Source organism: Salmo salar, chromosome 19 (genome assembly GCF_965601325.2).
Source record: "Salmo salar chromosome 19, fSalSal1, whole genome shotgun sequence".
Taxonomy (NCBI): domain Eukaryota; kingdom Metazoa; phylum Chordata; class Actinopteri; order Salmoniformes; family Salmonidae; genus Salmo; species Salmo salar.
Window position 1 is genome coordinate 27,070,346 of NC_138309.1, and position 16,849 is coordinate 27,087,194.

At 43.6% G+C, this 16,849-nt stretch overlaps 1 protein-coding gene across 2 annotated transcripts in view; it reads right to left on the bottom strand.

The window, feature by feature from the left end:
• Positions 1-7,116: 7,116 nt before the first annotated feature.
• Positions 7,117-16,849, bottom strand: part of LOC106578613 (ubiquitin-protein ligase E3C) — a 46,104-nt gene continuing 36,371 nt past the window's right edge. For both annotated transcript variants that reach the window (XM_014157612.3, XM_045702164.2), the window contains exons 20-24: positions 15,416-15,628; positions 13,405-13,593; positions 13,150-13,216; positions 10,151-10,281; positions 7,117-8,182 (exon numbers count right to left, since the gene is read on the bottom strand). In XM_014157612.3, coding sequence (XP_014013087.1) covers positions 8,012-8,182; positions 10,151-10,281; positions 13,150-13,216; positions 13,405-13,593; positions 15,416-15,628 — 771 coding nt within the window. In that variant the 3' untranslated portion in view covers positions 7,117-8,011. The remainder of the gene's footprint in view (positions 8,183-10,150; positions 10,282-13,149; positions 13,217-13,404; positions 13,594-15,415; positions 15,629-16,849) is intronic.

Sequence of the window (16,849 nt, forward strand, 5' to 3'; positions counted from 1 at the left end):
CAAATAGTGGTCAGACCAGATACTGACTGGTTTTCTGATCCATGCCCCTACTTTTTTTTTCATGGTATCTGGGACCAACAGGTGCATATCTGTATTCCCAGTCATGTGAAAACCATAGATTAGGGCATAATTTATTTATTTAAATTGACTGATTTCCTTATATGAACTGTAACGCATTAAAATATTTGAAGTTGTTGCATTTTGCGTTTATATTTTTGTTCAGTGTAGTTCTGTTGACCTGAACAATCTGAAAATGTGACTGATGAATAGCGGTGAATCTACGCTTTTTCTCCGAATTTTAATTTTTACTCCAGATACAAGCTTATACATATGAACAACAATTTACAGACGCACACAAACAATGACAACATCTCATCTGCCCAGAGCCGCATGCTCACCCCCATCCCTAGTGTCTGCATTATTGTTTGCCACTTGGCCTTAAACATTTGATCAATTTGTTTTTCTCGGTCGCCCATGCTATCTCAATATTTAAATAAGACATGGCATTATATTTTTCCATTGTGTTTATGGTTGATTGATTTCCACGTTTTTTGTATACGTTTTTTCAAGCTGAGTGATGAGAAGAGAATTGTCCAGCCCATTCGGTATCTCAGTACACCTCCATATGCCGTGTTTTAAAATGATACATACAGACGGATTAAAAGTACATTTACTAATACTTCTGACAGCTAACTTTCTAACTCCGCCCACAACTTCTCAGAATGCATGGATTATTGAGTCATTATTAGTTTTACGCTTGTAAAACTATTGGACGCTAAATCCAGAGAAATTACGGACCATGTAAAAACTTCGACGCACGCACAACATTCAGACATTCGTGTTACTGACGACAATAAAAAAAAGTCCTCAGAAACATGGGTCTTCTCCCTTCGGACGACTATAACACCCTGAGTGGGCGGGTGCAGTGTCCAGATGCGGATTTCCAAGCGCTCTGATTGGTTGGGAATGGCAGGGCTATGATGGATGAGTGACAGCTAAGGTAGACTCAGCAGACAAACGAACCGGATTTAAGGGAAATTGAAGGGACTATGACGGTAATTTAGGTAGAGAGAAGCGGAGCGGAGCAGGGCGGCCTTTTTTTTTCTCACAGCGTTTAAGACATGACTCTGCCTTTGTGCTGTAGGATGCTAATTTTGTCTCTTATATAATAAATGCTATACATTAGTTTATACTGGATTAAGCATACTTTTATTTCGTTAGTTATGCACCAACTTTCCAACAATCTTGTGCAAACATCAGTTCTTTTTCTTGGTTCCAATAGTAAAAAAAACATTCTCAAAATATTTACCAAGTAGGCTAAAATAAAAGTAATAATAAAAAGTAACACAATAAGAATAAGAATAACGAGGTTATATACAGGAGGCACCGGTACCGAGTCAGTGTGCAGGGGTACAGGCTAGTTGAGGTAATCTGTACATGTAGGAGGGGGCGAAGTGACAAACAAACAGCAAGTAGCAGCAGTGTACAAGGGGGGTCAATGTACATTTTAATGAATTGTTCAGCAGATGGCACCATTTTCTTGTTTTTATTTTAATTTACGGATAGCCAGGGGCACGCTCCAACATTCCAACATTTAGTGAGTTCGCAAGATCAGAGGCAGTAGGGACGACCAAGGATGTTCTGTTGATAAGTGTGTGAATTGGACCACTTTCCTGTCCTGCTTAGCATTCCAAATGGAACGAGTACTTTTGGGTGTCAATGAAAATGTATGGAGTAGAAAAAGTACATTATTTTCATTAGGAATGTAGTGAAGTAAAAGTAGTCGAAAATAGAAAAAGTAAAGTACAGATACCCCCAAAAACGACTTAAGTAGTACTTTAAAGTATTTAACACCACTGAAGTTTAACATATATTTTATGGAAAACAGATGTATGTTTCTGAAGGATGCACCGTGTTGCACTGTTGACAAGACAGAAAGCAGTACATATTACCGTTCGATTCGAGCAGTGCGCGCCACCCTCACCAGCTACATCCGTTCACGTGACGGGCAATATTTTTTATTTTACCTTTATTTAACTAAGCAAGTCAGATAAGAACAAATTCGTGTTTACAATGACGGCCGACCCACATAACCCGGTTTAACCCGGGGTAGCTTAATCGAATCCCTTAAATGTTTGAGGCTATATAGTGTTTGTTTACATTTACTTTGTCTACAAATATTGGAGTAAAATGACAGTTGAACTAAGCTCATGAGGAATTTATAAGTTATATTTCAAGAAGTACGTCTACATATAATTAATTCCAAATTGCTGATTCTTCCTTAGTTGTTAATTGTATCGAAATTTAAAGCCACAACCTAGGTTCGAGACAATGTCTTAAGTAGTTGAACATGTTATTACGCCAACCTCGTGAAAGTGACAAGATGACACGTTTTCATTTTCGTCAAAATCAACTTTATATCGAAGGGGTGCTTTTGAGTTGACTGCATGCACATGCGCAGTTCAGCGCGAGACAAGCGTGAGACCCGATGACGTGGTTATACGCATGAGCTAATGTCGCGTTGAAAATGAAATCGAAGTTTATTTGTTCCGTGCGCCGAATACAACAGGTGTAGACCTTACAGTGAAATGCTTATTTACAGGCTCTAACCAACAGTGCAATTTTTAAGTAAAAAAAAAAGTAATGGGTGACAAATAGATAAATAAAAACAACAGTAAAAAAGACAGTGAAAAATAACAGTAGCGAGGCTATATACAAGCACCGTTAGTCGGGCTAATTGAGGTAGTATGTACATGTAGGTATGGTTAAAGGGACTATGCATATATGATATACAGAGAGTAGCGGCAGCATAAGAGTGGTTGGGGGACACACACAATGCAAATAGTCCTGGTAGCCATTTGATTACCTATTCAGGAGTCTTATGGCTTGGGGGTAAAAACTGTTGAGAAGCCTATTGGTCCTAGACTTGGCGCTCCGGTACCGCTTTCCATGCGGTAGTAGAGAGAACAGTCTATGACTGGGGTGGCTGGGGTCTTTGACCATTTTTAGGGACTTCCTCTGACACCGCCTGTTGTAGAGGTCCTGGATGGCAGGCAGCTTAGCCCCAGTGATGTACTGAGCTGTACGCACTACCCTCTGTAGTGCCTTGCGGTCGGAGGTCGAGCAGTTGCTGTACATGGCAGCGATGCAACCAGTCAGAATGCTCTCGATGTTGCAGCTGTAGAACCTAATGAGGATCTGAAGACCCATGCCAAATCTTTTTAGTTTCCTGAGGGGGAAGAGGCTTTGTCCTACCCTCTTCACGACTGTCTTGGGGTGTTTGGACCATTCCAGTTTGTTGGTGATGTGGACACCAAGGAACTTGAAGCTCTCATCCTGCTCCACTACAGCCCTGTCGATGAGAATGGGGGGCGTGCTCGGTCCTCCTTTTCCTATAGTCCACAATCATTCCTTAGTCTTGGTTATGTTGAGGGATAGGTTGTTATTCTGGCACTACCTGGCCAGGTCTCTGACCTCCTCCCTATAGGCTGTCTCGCCGTTGTCATCAGGCCTACCACTTTTGTGTCGTCTGCAAACTTAATGATGGTGTTGGAGTCTTGCCTGGCCACGCAGTCGTGGGTGAACAGGGAGTACAGGAGGGGACTGAGCACGCACCCCTGAGGGACTCCAGTTTTGAGGATCAGTGTGGAAGATGTGTTGCTACCTACCCTCACCACCTGTGGGAGGCCCATCAGGAAGTCCAGGATCCAGTTGCAGAGGGAGGTGTTTAGTCCCAGGATCCTTTGCTTAGTGATGAGCTTTGAGGGTACTATGGTGTTGAACGCTGAGCTGTAGTCAATGAATATCATTCTCACGTAGGTGTTCCTGTTGTCCAGGTGGGAAAGGGCAGTTTGGAGTAAAATAGAGATTGCATCATCTATGGATCTGTTTGGGTGCTATGCTAATTGGAGTGGGTCTAGGGTTTCTGGGATAATGTTGTTGATGTAAGCAATTACCAGCCTTTCAAAGCACTTCAAGGCTATGGAAGTGAGTGCTACAGGTCTGTAGTCATTTAGGCAGGTTGCCTTAGTGTTCTTGGGCACAGAGACTATGGTGGTCTGCTTGAAACATGTTGGTATTACAGACTCAGTCAGGGACATGTTGAAAATGTCAGTGATGACACCTGCCAGTTGGTCAGCACATGCCCGGAGCACACGTCCTGGTAATCCGTCTGGCCCCGTGGCCTTGTGAATGTTGACCTGTTTAAAGGTCTTACGTGGGCTACGGAGAGCGTGATCACACAGTCGTCCGGAACAGCTGATGCTCTCATGCATGCCTCAGTGTTGCTTGCCTCGAAGCGAGCATAGAAGTGATTTAGCTCGTCTGGTAGGCTCGTGTCGTTGGGCAGTTCGCGGCTGTGCTTCCCTCTGTAGTCTGTAATAGTTTGCAAGCCCTGCCACATAAGACGAGCGTCGGAGCTGGTGTAGTACGATTCAATCTTAGCCCTGTATTAGCGCTTTGCCTGTTTGATGGTTCGTCAGAGGGCATAGCAGGATTTCTTATAAGCTTCCGGGTTAGAGTCCCACACCTTGAATGCAGCAGTTCTACCCTTTAGCTCAGTGCGAATGTTGCCTGTAATCCATGGCTTCTGGTTGGGGTATGTACGTACAGTCACTGTGGGGACGACGTTCTCAATGCACTTATTGATAAAGCAAGTGACTGATGTGGTGTACTCCTCAATGCCATCGGAAGAATCCCGAAACATGTTCCAGTCTGTGATAGCAAAACAGTCCTGTAGTTTAGCATCTGCTTCATCTGACCGAGTCACTGGTGCTTCCTGCTTTCATTTTTGCTTGTAACCAGGAATCAGGATAGAATTGTGGTCAGAGTTACCAAATGGAGGGCGAGGGAGAGCTTTGTACACGTCTGTGTGTGGAGTACAGGTGATCTTGATTTTTTTTCCCTCTGGTTGCACATTTAACATGTTGATAGAAATTAGGTAGATATGATTTAAGTTTCCCTGCATTAAAGTCTCCGGACACTAGGAGCGCCGCCTCTGGGTGAGCGGTTTCCGGTTTGCTTATACATCTGACTGAGTGCGGTCTTAGTGCCAGCTTTCGTTTGTGGTGGTAAATGAACAGCCACGAAAAGTAACGATGAAAACTCTCTTAGCAAATAGTGTGGTCTGCAGTTTATCATAATATACTCTACTTCAGGCGAGCAAAATCTAGAGACTTCTTTAGATTTCGTGCACCAGCTGTTGTTTACAAATATGCACAGACCTCCCACCCTCGTTTTACCAGATTGTGCTGTTCCATCTAGCCAGTGCAGCGTATATCCCCCTAGCTGAATATTAATGTCATCATTCAGCAAAGATTCTCCGACTTCAGCACATTTTTGTTTTGCCCGTGTGAGTAAAATGCTGTACATTTAAAATTACTGGATGTATTTTGAAAGATTTTATGTTTTTTAGCCAATAATAAATAGCCTACCGCTTTGATGTCAACCAAATGTGCACTTAACACTTCCAAATATTTTTTTTACCAGGTAAATTGACTGAGAACGCATTATCTACAGCAACATTTCCAAATCATGAAGCTCATGTCATATACAGTGTCAACGTTTATGATCCCTGTGTGATGTAGTTACAATATGACATGGCGTCATACCCTGGGTTGTTCTGAACAGAATGAGACGTTGTTTATTGTGAAGAAAATTCGCCGGGCCACACGCACCTGAATGCACTCATAACTCTTTTCTATCCGCACCAAAATTACGATCCGTTTCTCTGAATTGCCTTATGAAAGTCTAACGCTGTAAATCGTATTTTATCATTTAGCTAGTCAATGTTGACAATAGAGAACAAGATTTCAAATCATGCCCACATGACCCAAATTGCGATAAACAATGGACCTTTTTGGATTGCGTAAACATTAATTGTGTGATGGCGGGAATGAAGGGTTGTTTCAAATGAAACTAGCCTACAAGTGTGCTTGCTCTAGTTCCTCGAGGCACAGCTGGTAAAGGAAAAAAAAGTACCTTATAGTTGGAGACTTCTTTGATCCATAAAAGTGCATTGAAATTGCTTAGGTTAGGAACTGTGCACATTTCGGAGACACCGTTTAGTCCTCATTTAGTCCCTTGTGTTTTATGTTGCACCTACCCCACATTTTCCAGGAATAGTGTTGTTATTTAATGTATCCTGAGTATTTCCGGAGAAAAGTAGAGTAAATGTAAAATGCAAATCAAATCAAGTGCGTAATGTTTGGATTCATTCTTGTCACGTGAACTGTTTTGTAGGCCTACTCACCTTAAGGCTAATAATTTCCCCATGATATCCAAACTGTTTCCTTTCAGTTGTTACCATGGTTATGCATATTCTTATCACACTTTTGTAAGAAACGTTTCAATTTGGCTCTATCCAGATAGGCCAATTCCCTAAATAAATATCTCTGTAATTGAGATGAAGTCATCTTTTTAAGACACAAACTGCTTTGTGTTCCCCCTGGCCTGTTGGATGCATGGGATTTGAGTTCGGGATGAGGCATTGGTTGGCTATTTGAGGGTTGCATCCCAAATGGCACTACTACCCGAGCCCTATATGTCAAAAGTAGAGCACTATATAGGTAATAGGGTGCCATTTGGGACACACACTAGAGGGATGGATGGAAGGAAATGGTCCAGAGGGATAAAAAATAATAATAATAACATCAACCAAAATGCATCAAGACTCAGGCAGATTTATGACAAAGGCCCATAATCTTGGAATAGTTTCTGCTCTGTGTTTCTTAATTGGATGTTTATTTCATTATACTGTATGTCAGAGGGCAATAAAATGCTGGAGATTTCCCCACAAAGCACCTTGTTTTATGTCCAGGTCCTTCTCTGTAAATTACCCACAAAGCAGCTTGTTTTTATCCAGGTTCTTCACTGTAAATTACCTGGCAACAAAAATAGACAATTGCAAAAAAAAAAAACTACATATTTAATCATATTCAGAGACATTTTTCCAGTCTGTTGATACATGGATAGTCAGGTTTCACTAGCCTTATCAACTTGACAGTGTCCATCCCAAATGGCACCTTAGTCACTAATTAGGGAATAGGGTGCCATTTGGGACGCATCCACAGCTGTTGCTCCATAGGTGGATACTCACTGCAGCCAGGGCACATACTGTAGAATAGATGGTTCACTTTAATGTGTGCGTGAGAACACGAGGCCTTCATTCAAAACACAAGAAAAGCAACCTGTACAAATACTGATTAAAGGAATCGTACAAGAGTGGTGTAAACACATATACATATACACAAATATTCCATAATCAATAGTCCAATCTCTTAACAATACTCGTCTCTTTGCCTTAAAAAACAACACAGAAGCCTGCCCAAAGCATTTGCATTTTTATGTTATGAAATTACTATTAATAATAATCATTACAGTAATCACAAAACTAAGTGAGTTTATATTACCTCTAGTTGAAATCGTGTCCCAAATGGCACCCAAGTCCCTTTATAGTTCACTACTTTTGGCCAGGGCCATAGGATGCCATTAGGGACAGGCTCCTAACAGACAAGCTGGCCCTCTCAAAGCCCTTGAGACAGAGGTGTAAGGAGTGCTGCAGTCCTGTGTAACCCCATTTCTGTCCTCTTATTGCCGGTTCCTCTCTCCTCAGACAGCACTGTTCGATCTTTGGTGAACACGGTTGTTATTGTCGTTTATTTCATAATGCACTCTGCTGAAGGGTCATGGACACACTCACAGTAGATCTTGTCTGTTTCTTTTGCGCAAAGTGTTAAAAAAACAGCCTCGAGATTCTATTTTTGCTGCTCTTTTGGGGATTTTGAATACACATGTAAGTTACTTTAAAACCAAAACATTCTGCGCTTCCCCCCCCCTCCATTCTTCCCTCGTCCCACTCTTGGGTGACAATCCCTTCACCCCCGTTTCTGTTATACACACAGTCAAAGAGAGATATCAGTTCATCATGTTCGTTCTCAACAGGAAGTCTTCTCTGGCCCGTCCATGTCAATTGAATCAGTGGTTGCAAGGAGTAAGACACAGATGTCCCCCCTCAGCTGAGCTCGAAGCCTGCGGAGGACTCAATGGCGTACAGAAGCTTGTTCCTCATCAGGTGCTGGTCGCAGAACTCGGGCAGCTTAAGCAGGTTCATGCAGGTGGAAGCTGTGGGCAGGCGCTCTAGGTCATTCCCCCCGTTATGTATGCAGAAAGCTGGGTACAGTTCCTGGAAACATGGGTGGAGATGGGAGGAAGAACTGTGTCAAACTAGAGGTTCAGAGGGCCACAGAGGCCCTGTATACATTAAATTCATACAACTGATGTACCACTCATTTGGCACAACACTAGTGATACAACAGTTGTTTTTCTGGCCAAAATAATTAATTGCAAGCGACATCAGGATAGAAATGTGATAAGCCGTGAAAAAAGTGTGGATATACAATTAAAATGGGCTGTTATGTTTGAAGGAGACCGAGTGTGACACTTGGATGCTGAGCAAGATAAACAAATGGTAATTTCATGTTTTCAGTCTGGCACTTTATAAAATGACGCTTTCTGGTGATGAGGCCAGGCCATCTCCACTCACATCATCAAGGCCAAGACACTGGCCACATCCCAAATGGCACCCTATTCCCTATATAGTACACTACTTTTGACCAGAGCCCTATGGGTTTTCCTATGGTCCCTTGTCAAAATTAGTGCACTATATAGGGAATAGGTGCCATTTGGAGCACACACATTGACTGTTTCCATCAGAATCCACAGGAATCATCCTTTCTGTTTCTAACGTCCAGCCGCTCTATAGCTATTTAAAGATTAGGAGCATGGCGTGGGGTTCAGCGCCTGTACCAGCTTGGTTAAATGGTTCTGGGGGGCTCGGCGGTAACGACGCCATTTTTCGGACAATTATCGTATTAAACTATCGTTGCTTATTGAGAAAGTGTCATTATGGAAGCGATCATTCTGGAAAAAGAGGCTATCCATCATCTTTTTAAATGGCTTCTCCTGACAGCGCTATTTCTCCGCTAATGAATCTTTGGGACGTTTACGGCAGCTAATTAAGGCTGGGCTGGCACGGGCCCAGGGTTAGGGTCAGGGGCCGCTCCCTGCCCCCCGCCCTACCAATCACCATCATCGCTCCCTCTCCGGGCCCAGAGAGGAGATCTGGAGGAGACCAGGAGTGGGGAGGAAACCGGGAAGGGCAAGGACATCACATCCACACACTCCCCAAAGTCAAATTCATTAAACAGGGGAGAGCTCTCCAGCCCTCCTTCCTAAGCCACCAAGGGAGATTTTTAGGAGTGTTCCCACCCGTACCCTCTTCTCTCTCCCCGCTGTGGAAGTACTTAAGTATTCTTAACTAAAGACGGCAACAAACAGTAGTAAAACCAATCATATGACAATTACAGCTGGTTATCCTAAGTAAGGTGTGTATATAAACATCTTAATGGATTTCAGCATTGCTCTCTTTTCTATTTCCAACCGTTTTAGTGTCCCTATAAATCAAGTCATTAGGAAAGTGAAACGGCTCTCGATTGGAGGAATCGGCAGCTGATGACACGGTAATGGTAGTTCCGATAAACGCACTTCCACCATTTCAGCACAGGTTTCAGCTCTTGGCTGAAATCATTTAGGAAACAAACCGTTTTCGATGATGTTACAGCAATGTTTTGGTGCTAGTTTTTGGGGTCGGCTATTAACTAGGATATTCATTCTGGGGTTATACCCTGTGCCCAACTAAAGAAAGAGGAATTCATTATTAATAATGTGAAACTAACTTCACTACTACTCACGAGCCAACAGTGCTAATAATCCAGAGAAGGGCTGTAAACCACAGTGCAGGATAAGATAAGCATGAACCAGAGAGCCTTAGGAGTCTTATCACTAAGCCCAATTTGAAAATGTTCATCGAAAGGGGGTCATCAGGACAGGTATTTTCATTACATGCCCATTAGAACAGTGAACACTCCATTGTGCTGGCGTTTGTCTGGGGCGGCGTCCCAAACGTCTCCCTATATAGTGCACTACTTTTGGTCAATGTGTGCATTAGATAGGGAATAGGGTGCCATTTGGTACTCAGTGTTTGGTTAAACTCCTGATAGCACCGGCTGCAATCAACAACACCAGACGGAGGGTAGAAAATAAAACGGGCGCAGGAACAAACTGACATAGTGAACTTTTGGTCAACCCTCACCTTGAAGCCCAGGAGAGGAGGCCGCGAGCAACTGGTGACAAACTTGAGCAGCTTGCGTTTCTCTTCATCGGTGAAGCTCTCTACCACCTCCCAGAAGATGGTAATGGCAGGGTGGGTGGCAGTGTAACCACCTGGAGAAGAGAGGGACAGAGAAAGGACAATATAAAAAAAAAAAACATCTGTAAATGAATCCACTGGCAGACAGAAGTAGTTGTCATGCCAGTCATACCATCTCGACCACCACACATGCCATTGAACCACACATTCTTTAGAGAGAAACCGTATCCCATGACTAGGCCACCTGGCCCATGAAGTTGACAGGAAAGCTTGACAGTTAGCTCTATGGAAATCCTCCTGTTTTATTTTTATTTCACCTATTTTTATTTCACCAGGTAGGCTAGTTGAGCACAAGTTCTCATTAACAACTGCGACCTGGCCAAGATAAATCAAAGCAGTGTGACACAAACAACAACACAGAGTTACAAATGGAATAAACAAACATACACTCAATAATACAATAGAAAGTCTATATACAGTGTGTGCAAATGAGGTAGGATAAGGGAGAGGTAAGGCAATAAATAGGCCATAGTGGCAAAACAATTACAATATAGCAATTAAAAACACTGGAGTGATAGATGTGCATAAGATTAATGTCCAAGTAGAGATACTGGGGTGCAAAGGAGAAAAATAAATAAATAACAGTATGGGGATGAGGTAGTTGGATGGGCTATTTACAGATGGGTTATGTACAGGTACAGTGATCTGTGAGCTGCTCTGACAGCTGGTGCTTAAAGCTAGTGAGGGAGATATGAGTCTCCAGCTTCAGAGATTTGTGCAGTTCATTCCAGTCATTGGCAGCAGAGAACTGGAAGGAAAGGCAGCCAAAGGAGGAATTGGATTTGGTGGTGACCAGTGAAATATACCTGCTGGAGTGTGTGCTGCTATGGTGACCAGTGAGCTGAGATAAGGCGGGGCTTTATCTAGCAAAGACTTATAGATGACCTGGAGCCAGTGGGTTTGGCGACGAGTATGAAGCGAGGGCCAGCCAACGAGAGCATACAGGTCGCAGTGGTGGGTAGTATATGGGGCTTTGGTGACAAAATGGATGGCACTGTGATAGACTGCATCCACTTTTCTGAGTAGAGTGTTGGAGGCTATTTTGTAAATGACATCGCCAAAGTCAAGGATCGGCAGGATAGTCAGTTTTACGAGGGTATGTTTGGCAGCATGAGTGAAGGAGGCTTTGTTGCGAAATAGGAAGCCGATTCTGGATTTAATTTTGGATTGGAGATGCTTAATGTGAGTCTGGAAGGAGAGTTTACAGTCTAACCAGACACCTAGGTATTTGTAGTTGTCCACATATTCTAAGTCAGAACAGTCCAGAGTAGTGATGCTGGACAGGCGGGCAGGTGCAGGCAGCGATCGGTTGAAGAGCATGCATTTAGTTTTACTTGCATTTAAGAGCAGTTGGAGGCCACGGAAGGAGAGTTGTATGGCACTGAAGCTCGTGTGGAGGTTAGTTAACACAGTGTCCAAAGAAGGGACAGAAGTATACAGAATGGTGTCGTCTGCGTAGAGGTGGCTCAGAGAATCACCAGCAGCAAGAGCGACATCATTGATGTATATTGAGAAGAGAGTCGGCCCGATAATTGAACCCTGTGGCACCCCCATAGAGACTGCCAGAAGTCCGGACAACAGGCCCTCCGATTTGACACACTGAATGAACTCTGTCTGAGAAGTAGTTGGTGAACCAGGCGAGGCAGTCATTTGAGAAACCAAGGCTGTTGAGTCTACAGATAAAAATGTGATGATTGACAGAGTCGAAAGCCTTGGACAGGTCGATGAATACAGCTGCACAGTATTGTCTCTTATCGATGGCGGTTATGATATCGTTTAGTACCTTGAGCGTGGCTGAGGTGCACCCATGACCAGCTCGGAAACCAGATTGCATAGCGGAGAAGGTACGGTGGGATTCGAAATGGTCGGTGATCTGTTTGTTCACTTGGCTTTCGAAGACCTTAAAAAGGCAGGGTAGGATAGATATAGGTCTGTAACAGTTTGGGTCTAGAGTGTCTCCCCCTTTGAAGAGGGGGATGACCGCGGCAGCTTTCCAATCTGGGGATCTCAGACGATACGAAAGAGAGGTTGAACAGGCTAGTAATAGGGGTTGCAACAATTTCGGCGGATCATTTTAGAAAGAGAGGGTCCAGATTGTCTAGCACGGCTGATTTTGCAGCTCTTTCAGAACATCAGCTGTCTGGATTTGGCTGAAGGAGAAATGGGGGAGGCTTGGGCAAGTTGCTGTGGGGGCTGCAAGACTGTTGACCGGGGTAGGGGTAGCCAGGTGGAAAGCATGGCCAGCCGTAGAGAAATGCTTATTTAAATTCTCAATTATCGTGTATTTATCGGTGGTGACAGTGTTTCCTAGCCTCAGTGCAGTGGGCAGCTGGGAGGAGGTGCTCTAATTCTCCATGGACTTTACAGTGTCCCAAAACCTTTTGGAGTTTGTGCTACAGGATGCAAATTTCTGTTTGAAAAAGCTAGCCTTTGCTTTCCTAACTGCCTGTGTATATTGGTTCCTAACTTCCCTGAAAAGTACACCACAGGATGTTTTTGTGCTGGTCAGGGGCAGTCAGGTCTGGAGAGAACCAAGGGCTATATCTGTTCCTGGTTCTACATTTTTTTAAAGGGGCATGCTTATTTAAGATGGTGAGGAAAGCACTTTTAAAGAATAACCAGGCATCCTCTACTGACGGAAAGAGGTCAATATCCTTCCAGGATACCTGGGCCAGGTCGATTAGAAAGGCCTGCTCGCTGAAGTGTTTTAGGGAGCGTTTGACAGTGATGAGGGGTGGTCAACACATTAAATGACAAAAGCAGTTACTCCTACTACTAGTAACTGAGTATCACTTCGATATCATTTTCACCATTATGACTGAGCCTAAGTAGTTTGGTTTCTTTCAAGAAAGTTTTATAAACCATCCATAATGTGATCATACCTGAGTAGTTTGTAAACGTCTTCAGGTCGTCAAGGCAAATGGGCACATGAGCTCCAGATATTAAAACCTGTAGTGGGAAAGCAAAGATGATGAAGAATAATTAGAAATATATCTTTATGTGTGCATGTTAGTAAGTAATGTGAATAGAGTTGCAAAATTCAGGCAATTTCCCCCAAATTCTGAGACTTTCCAGTAATCCTGGAAATTTTGGGAAAGTTGCCGGAATTTTGCGAGCCTAGTGAAAATCCAAGTTACCTGGATCTCCTGCTGGTCAAACATGCGCAGCCACTCCAGGTTTACCACGTTGGCCAGGCCCTGTCTGAAGGCCAGGCAGTGGGGCCTGATCTGTTTGTTGAGTCGGTAATCAGCCACTAAATGGATATAAGCTATCCTGTTGGCCGTGGACACAGGGATGTCCTTCCCTCCCGGCTTCAGCTCAACCACCTGGAAGAAAGAACCCGTCAGACATACAGGCATTTATCACATAGCCACGTAGAAGGCAACCAGGAGAGAGAGAGAGAGGGAACAGGTCGCCCTGAACACAGGGTATACCTTTCTCAATTTGAAAACATAGAGAGTCAAGGCGTGTGTTCACAGGTAAATTGTCAATCAAGTGTCACGCAAAATGCAAAGTAGAAATTTGGTAGTGGAGCATGTAATATTATTGTGTTATTGGAGGAATACCCTCAACAATGCTGAACACAAGACTAGCGCTTTAGAGTGTTTAGGCCCAAACAGCTTGTTTGAGGGTACCAGTGGAGCAAGGGGATAAATCGCTGATCAGGCTAAGGGACCCAGTGGTCGGTTTGGCAGGCCTAAAATGGGACAGTGCGCTAGGGATAAGGACCAGTTCTCTGTTCCTGACTTTGGTATGGTCCATGAACAGCTGCTAGTCCCTTAAAAGTTTGGCACAAGATTCTTCCACCAACCTGTTTCATCAGCTATAGTTTGTTGAGCTTTGGGTCACAAATCCTGATCTCTCCCCATTCCTGGAGTAGTTTGTATGTTGATTTAATGGTTTTGGAGGAGTTAGGACACATACCAAATAATCACAGTGAAATAATCGAGATAATTTAGGAGCTTATGATACTTTTTAAATCATTGTGTTCCCAAAAATCTTAACTATTTCCAATAATGTGGATACTTGACAGCTAAGGGGGTGAGGGGGCATGTCCCCCCGCAAAATGTTTGCACTACAAAGTGGGTTAAAGACAAAATTAAGTACCACAAAAGGGTTAATAGTCAGCTATAGGCAGCTTGCTCTTATTGTACACCATTGTAAGATACTTCCCAGGAATAAATCCCTTCTGTAGAAGGTATCTATATTACCTTTAATTTAACAACATTTCAGTCAAAAGGTAATACAGAAAATGATCGAATCGACAATGCTTTCAACAAACAGGTCATTCTCAATCCGTAACATTATGCGATTCCAGGTCATATTGACTCCACACCTTATTGCATGCGAATGACTGTCTTTATCTTGTTTGCTTGCTTTGACTATCTCTCGAGGGCATATATAGGCCAGTCTGCCTCTGAGTGTGTGCCTAATCTCCTGCAAATTGTTTTCGGTATTGTATTTGCAATGCCCTATTTGCAAACGCGGGCTACATTCTAACGACACTGTTCAAGCCTGTTTAAAGAGGAGCTAATAAGAAAAGCTAAAGCCCTGAGCAAACAGGCGGAGTGGGTAGAGTGCTTAACCCAGCCCGGGGAGACTGGTGAGGGGGACCAGAGGGCACTGAATAGGCCCTCTCTGTCAAATCAGCCAGGCTCAGACTTGGTGGACGTGCTAAAGTGGCAAAAGTCACGCCTCTCAGGCGTGTTCCGAGATAATTGCTTGAAGACCCGTTTGGTGGAACGGTCAACATAGAGCCTTCTATTCCCCGCTGCACAGCAGCAGTCAGGGCGAGAGCGGGCAACGTGCTTTATCTCTCTCAGCACCAAATACAGACAATGTGAGGGAAATGAATTATTAACACCTCACAGGGAGAGCGTATAGAGAGAGTGAGGGAGCAGGGAGGGTGGCAGCTAGAGACCGACAAGGAGAGAACAGGACAAAAGGAATGGAGAGAAGGGCAGAATGACAAGGCCACAGGATGACAAGGCCAACAGGCACAAATGAGGAAGAGGCACTGGCAATCAAAGATGATAGAGAGAGAGAATAATACTGAGAGTGGTAGTGTGTGAATTATTCACCCCCCACACAAAACACACACGGATACCCACACACCCATCCAAAACACACAACTGCACACTCACACACCTGTGCCTCTCCCAGGTCGTTGTTGACGATGGTAAAGTTGAGTCCCAGATCCTCCACATCGTCCTCGTAGCTCTTGAGGAAGAGCAGGTTGCGGTACATCTCAGGGTCCAGCGAGGCCAGGTGGTGGATGTCCACATCTGCACTGGTTCCCAGCAGCTTGGACAGGAAGAAACTGGCAAATGGCAGCTCCACCAGCATGTTCTCATACAGGGCCTATAGGGAGACAGGAAACAAAGGTCATGATAACATGATGTGATCCTGTGTGGCTCAGTTGGTAGAGAGCATGTTGCTTCCAACACCAGGATCATGGGTGTGCGGATGATTGTAAGTCGCTTTGGATAAAAGCGTCTGCTAAATGGCATAAATGATTTCCTATGATAAAAATGAGGTCATGATAAAGTCATACAAATCAGACTAACATAACCAGTGACAGAACGGTGAAGAGAAGAAGAGAAGAATCAATAACAACAATGGATAAAGATGAGAGCTATCTTTGCTGTTTTCAGTTAAAAACCTTTACGCAACGCATTAGTAAAAGAGAGACGGCAACACCGGATGTGAAAGCGACAACGCCGTTCACATCGGCGCAAGAGCGCAACACAAGAACATAATCTGTCTAAAACATACAGGCTTTCAAATCTGCCGCCTCAAACTTTATAAATGTCAATTCTATCCTTGACCTGGGCTGCCATTAAGAACCATGGCCAAGCAGGTGACTCATAAAACGGGGAGCTAATGTACTGGAATTGTCCTAAAAAAGAGCCCGTTCCAAGCATTAAATATACAGGTCCTTATAAATGATTGCACTAAAAAAATCCTGACCACATCAGCTAAATGGATTATAAATCTACACCATTTCCATAATGCATGCATCTTAAAACACATAGGCAGGCATAAATCCCTGGCTATTTTCTAAACACAGGTTAATTGAGCAACTTCAAACACAGTCTATTTTTTATGCAAATTAATCCACTCAGGGAGTCTCTACGAATTCCCTGACCACATGTGCCACGTGCCCCCTTGAAACCTATCAATAACAACACAGTGCCGGGAAGAGGTGGCAATAAGTAGACCTGTATGGGGGAAGAGTAAAAACCTGTGGAATATATATATATATATATATATTTATATATTTTTGGGTCGCTTTATTTATGGGTGTTTATTGCCAGAAATTGTGCCAAAATGACTCGGGATAAAACTGATTAATTATGGACCGTCCCCTTTTAATATAAGTGAGTGCAGTGGCAACGCAATTAAAACAGATCGCGGCGCCATCAGGGAGAATAAACGCCCGACAACATTGCAGGTTGCCTTCTGTTAGCTGCCAAATAAATCCCTTAATTTACAACATTAAGAATCAATCAAAATATAATGCCTTTCAAACGCATCACTATCAATCAGGGGTGCAACCTGGACACCTCTGAAGGGGAACTT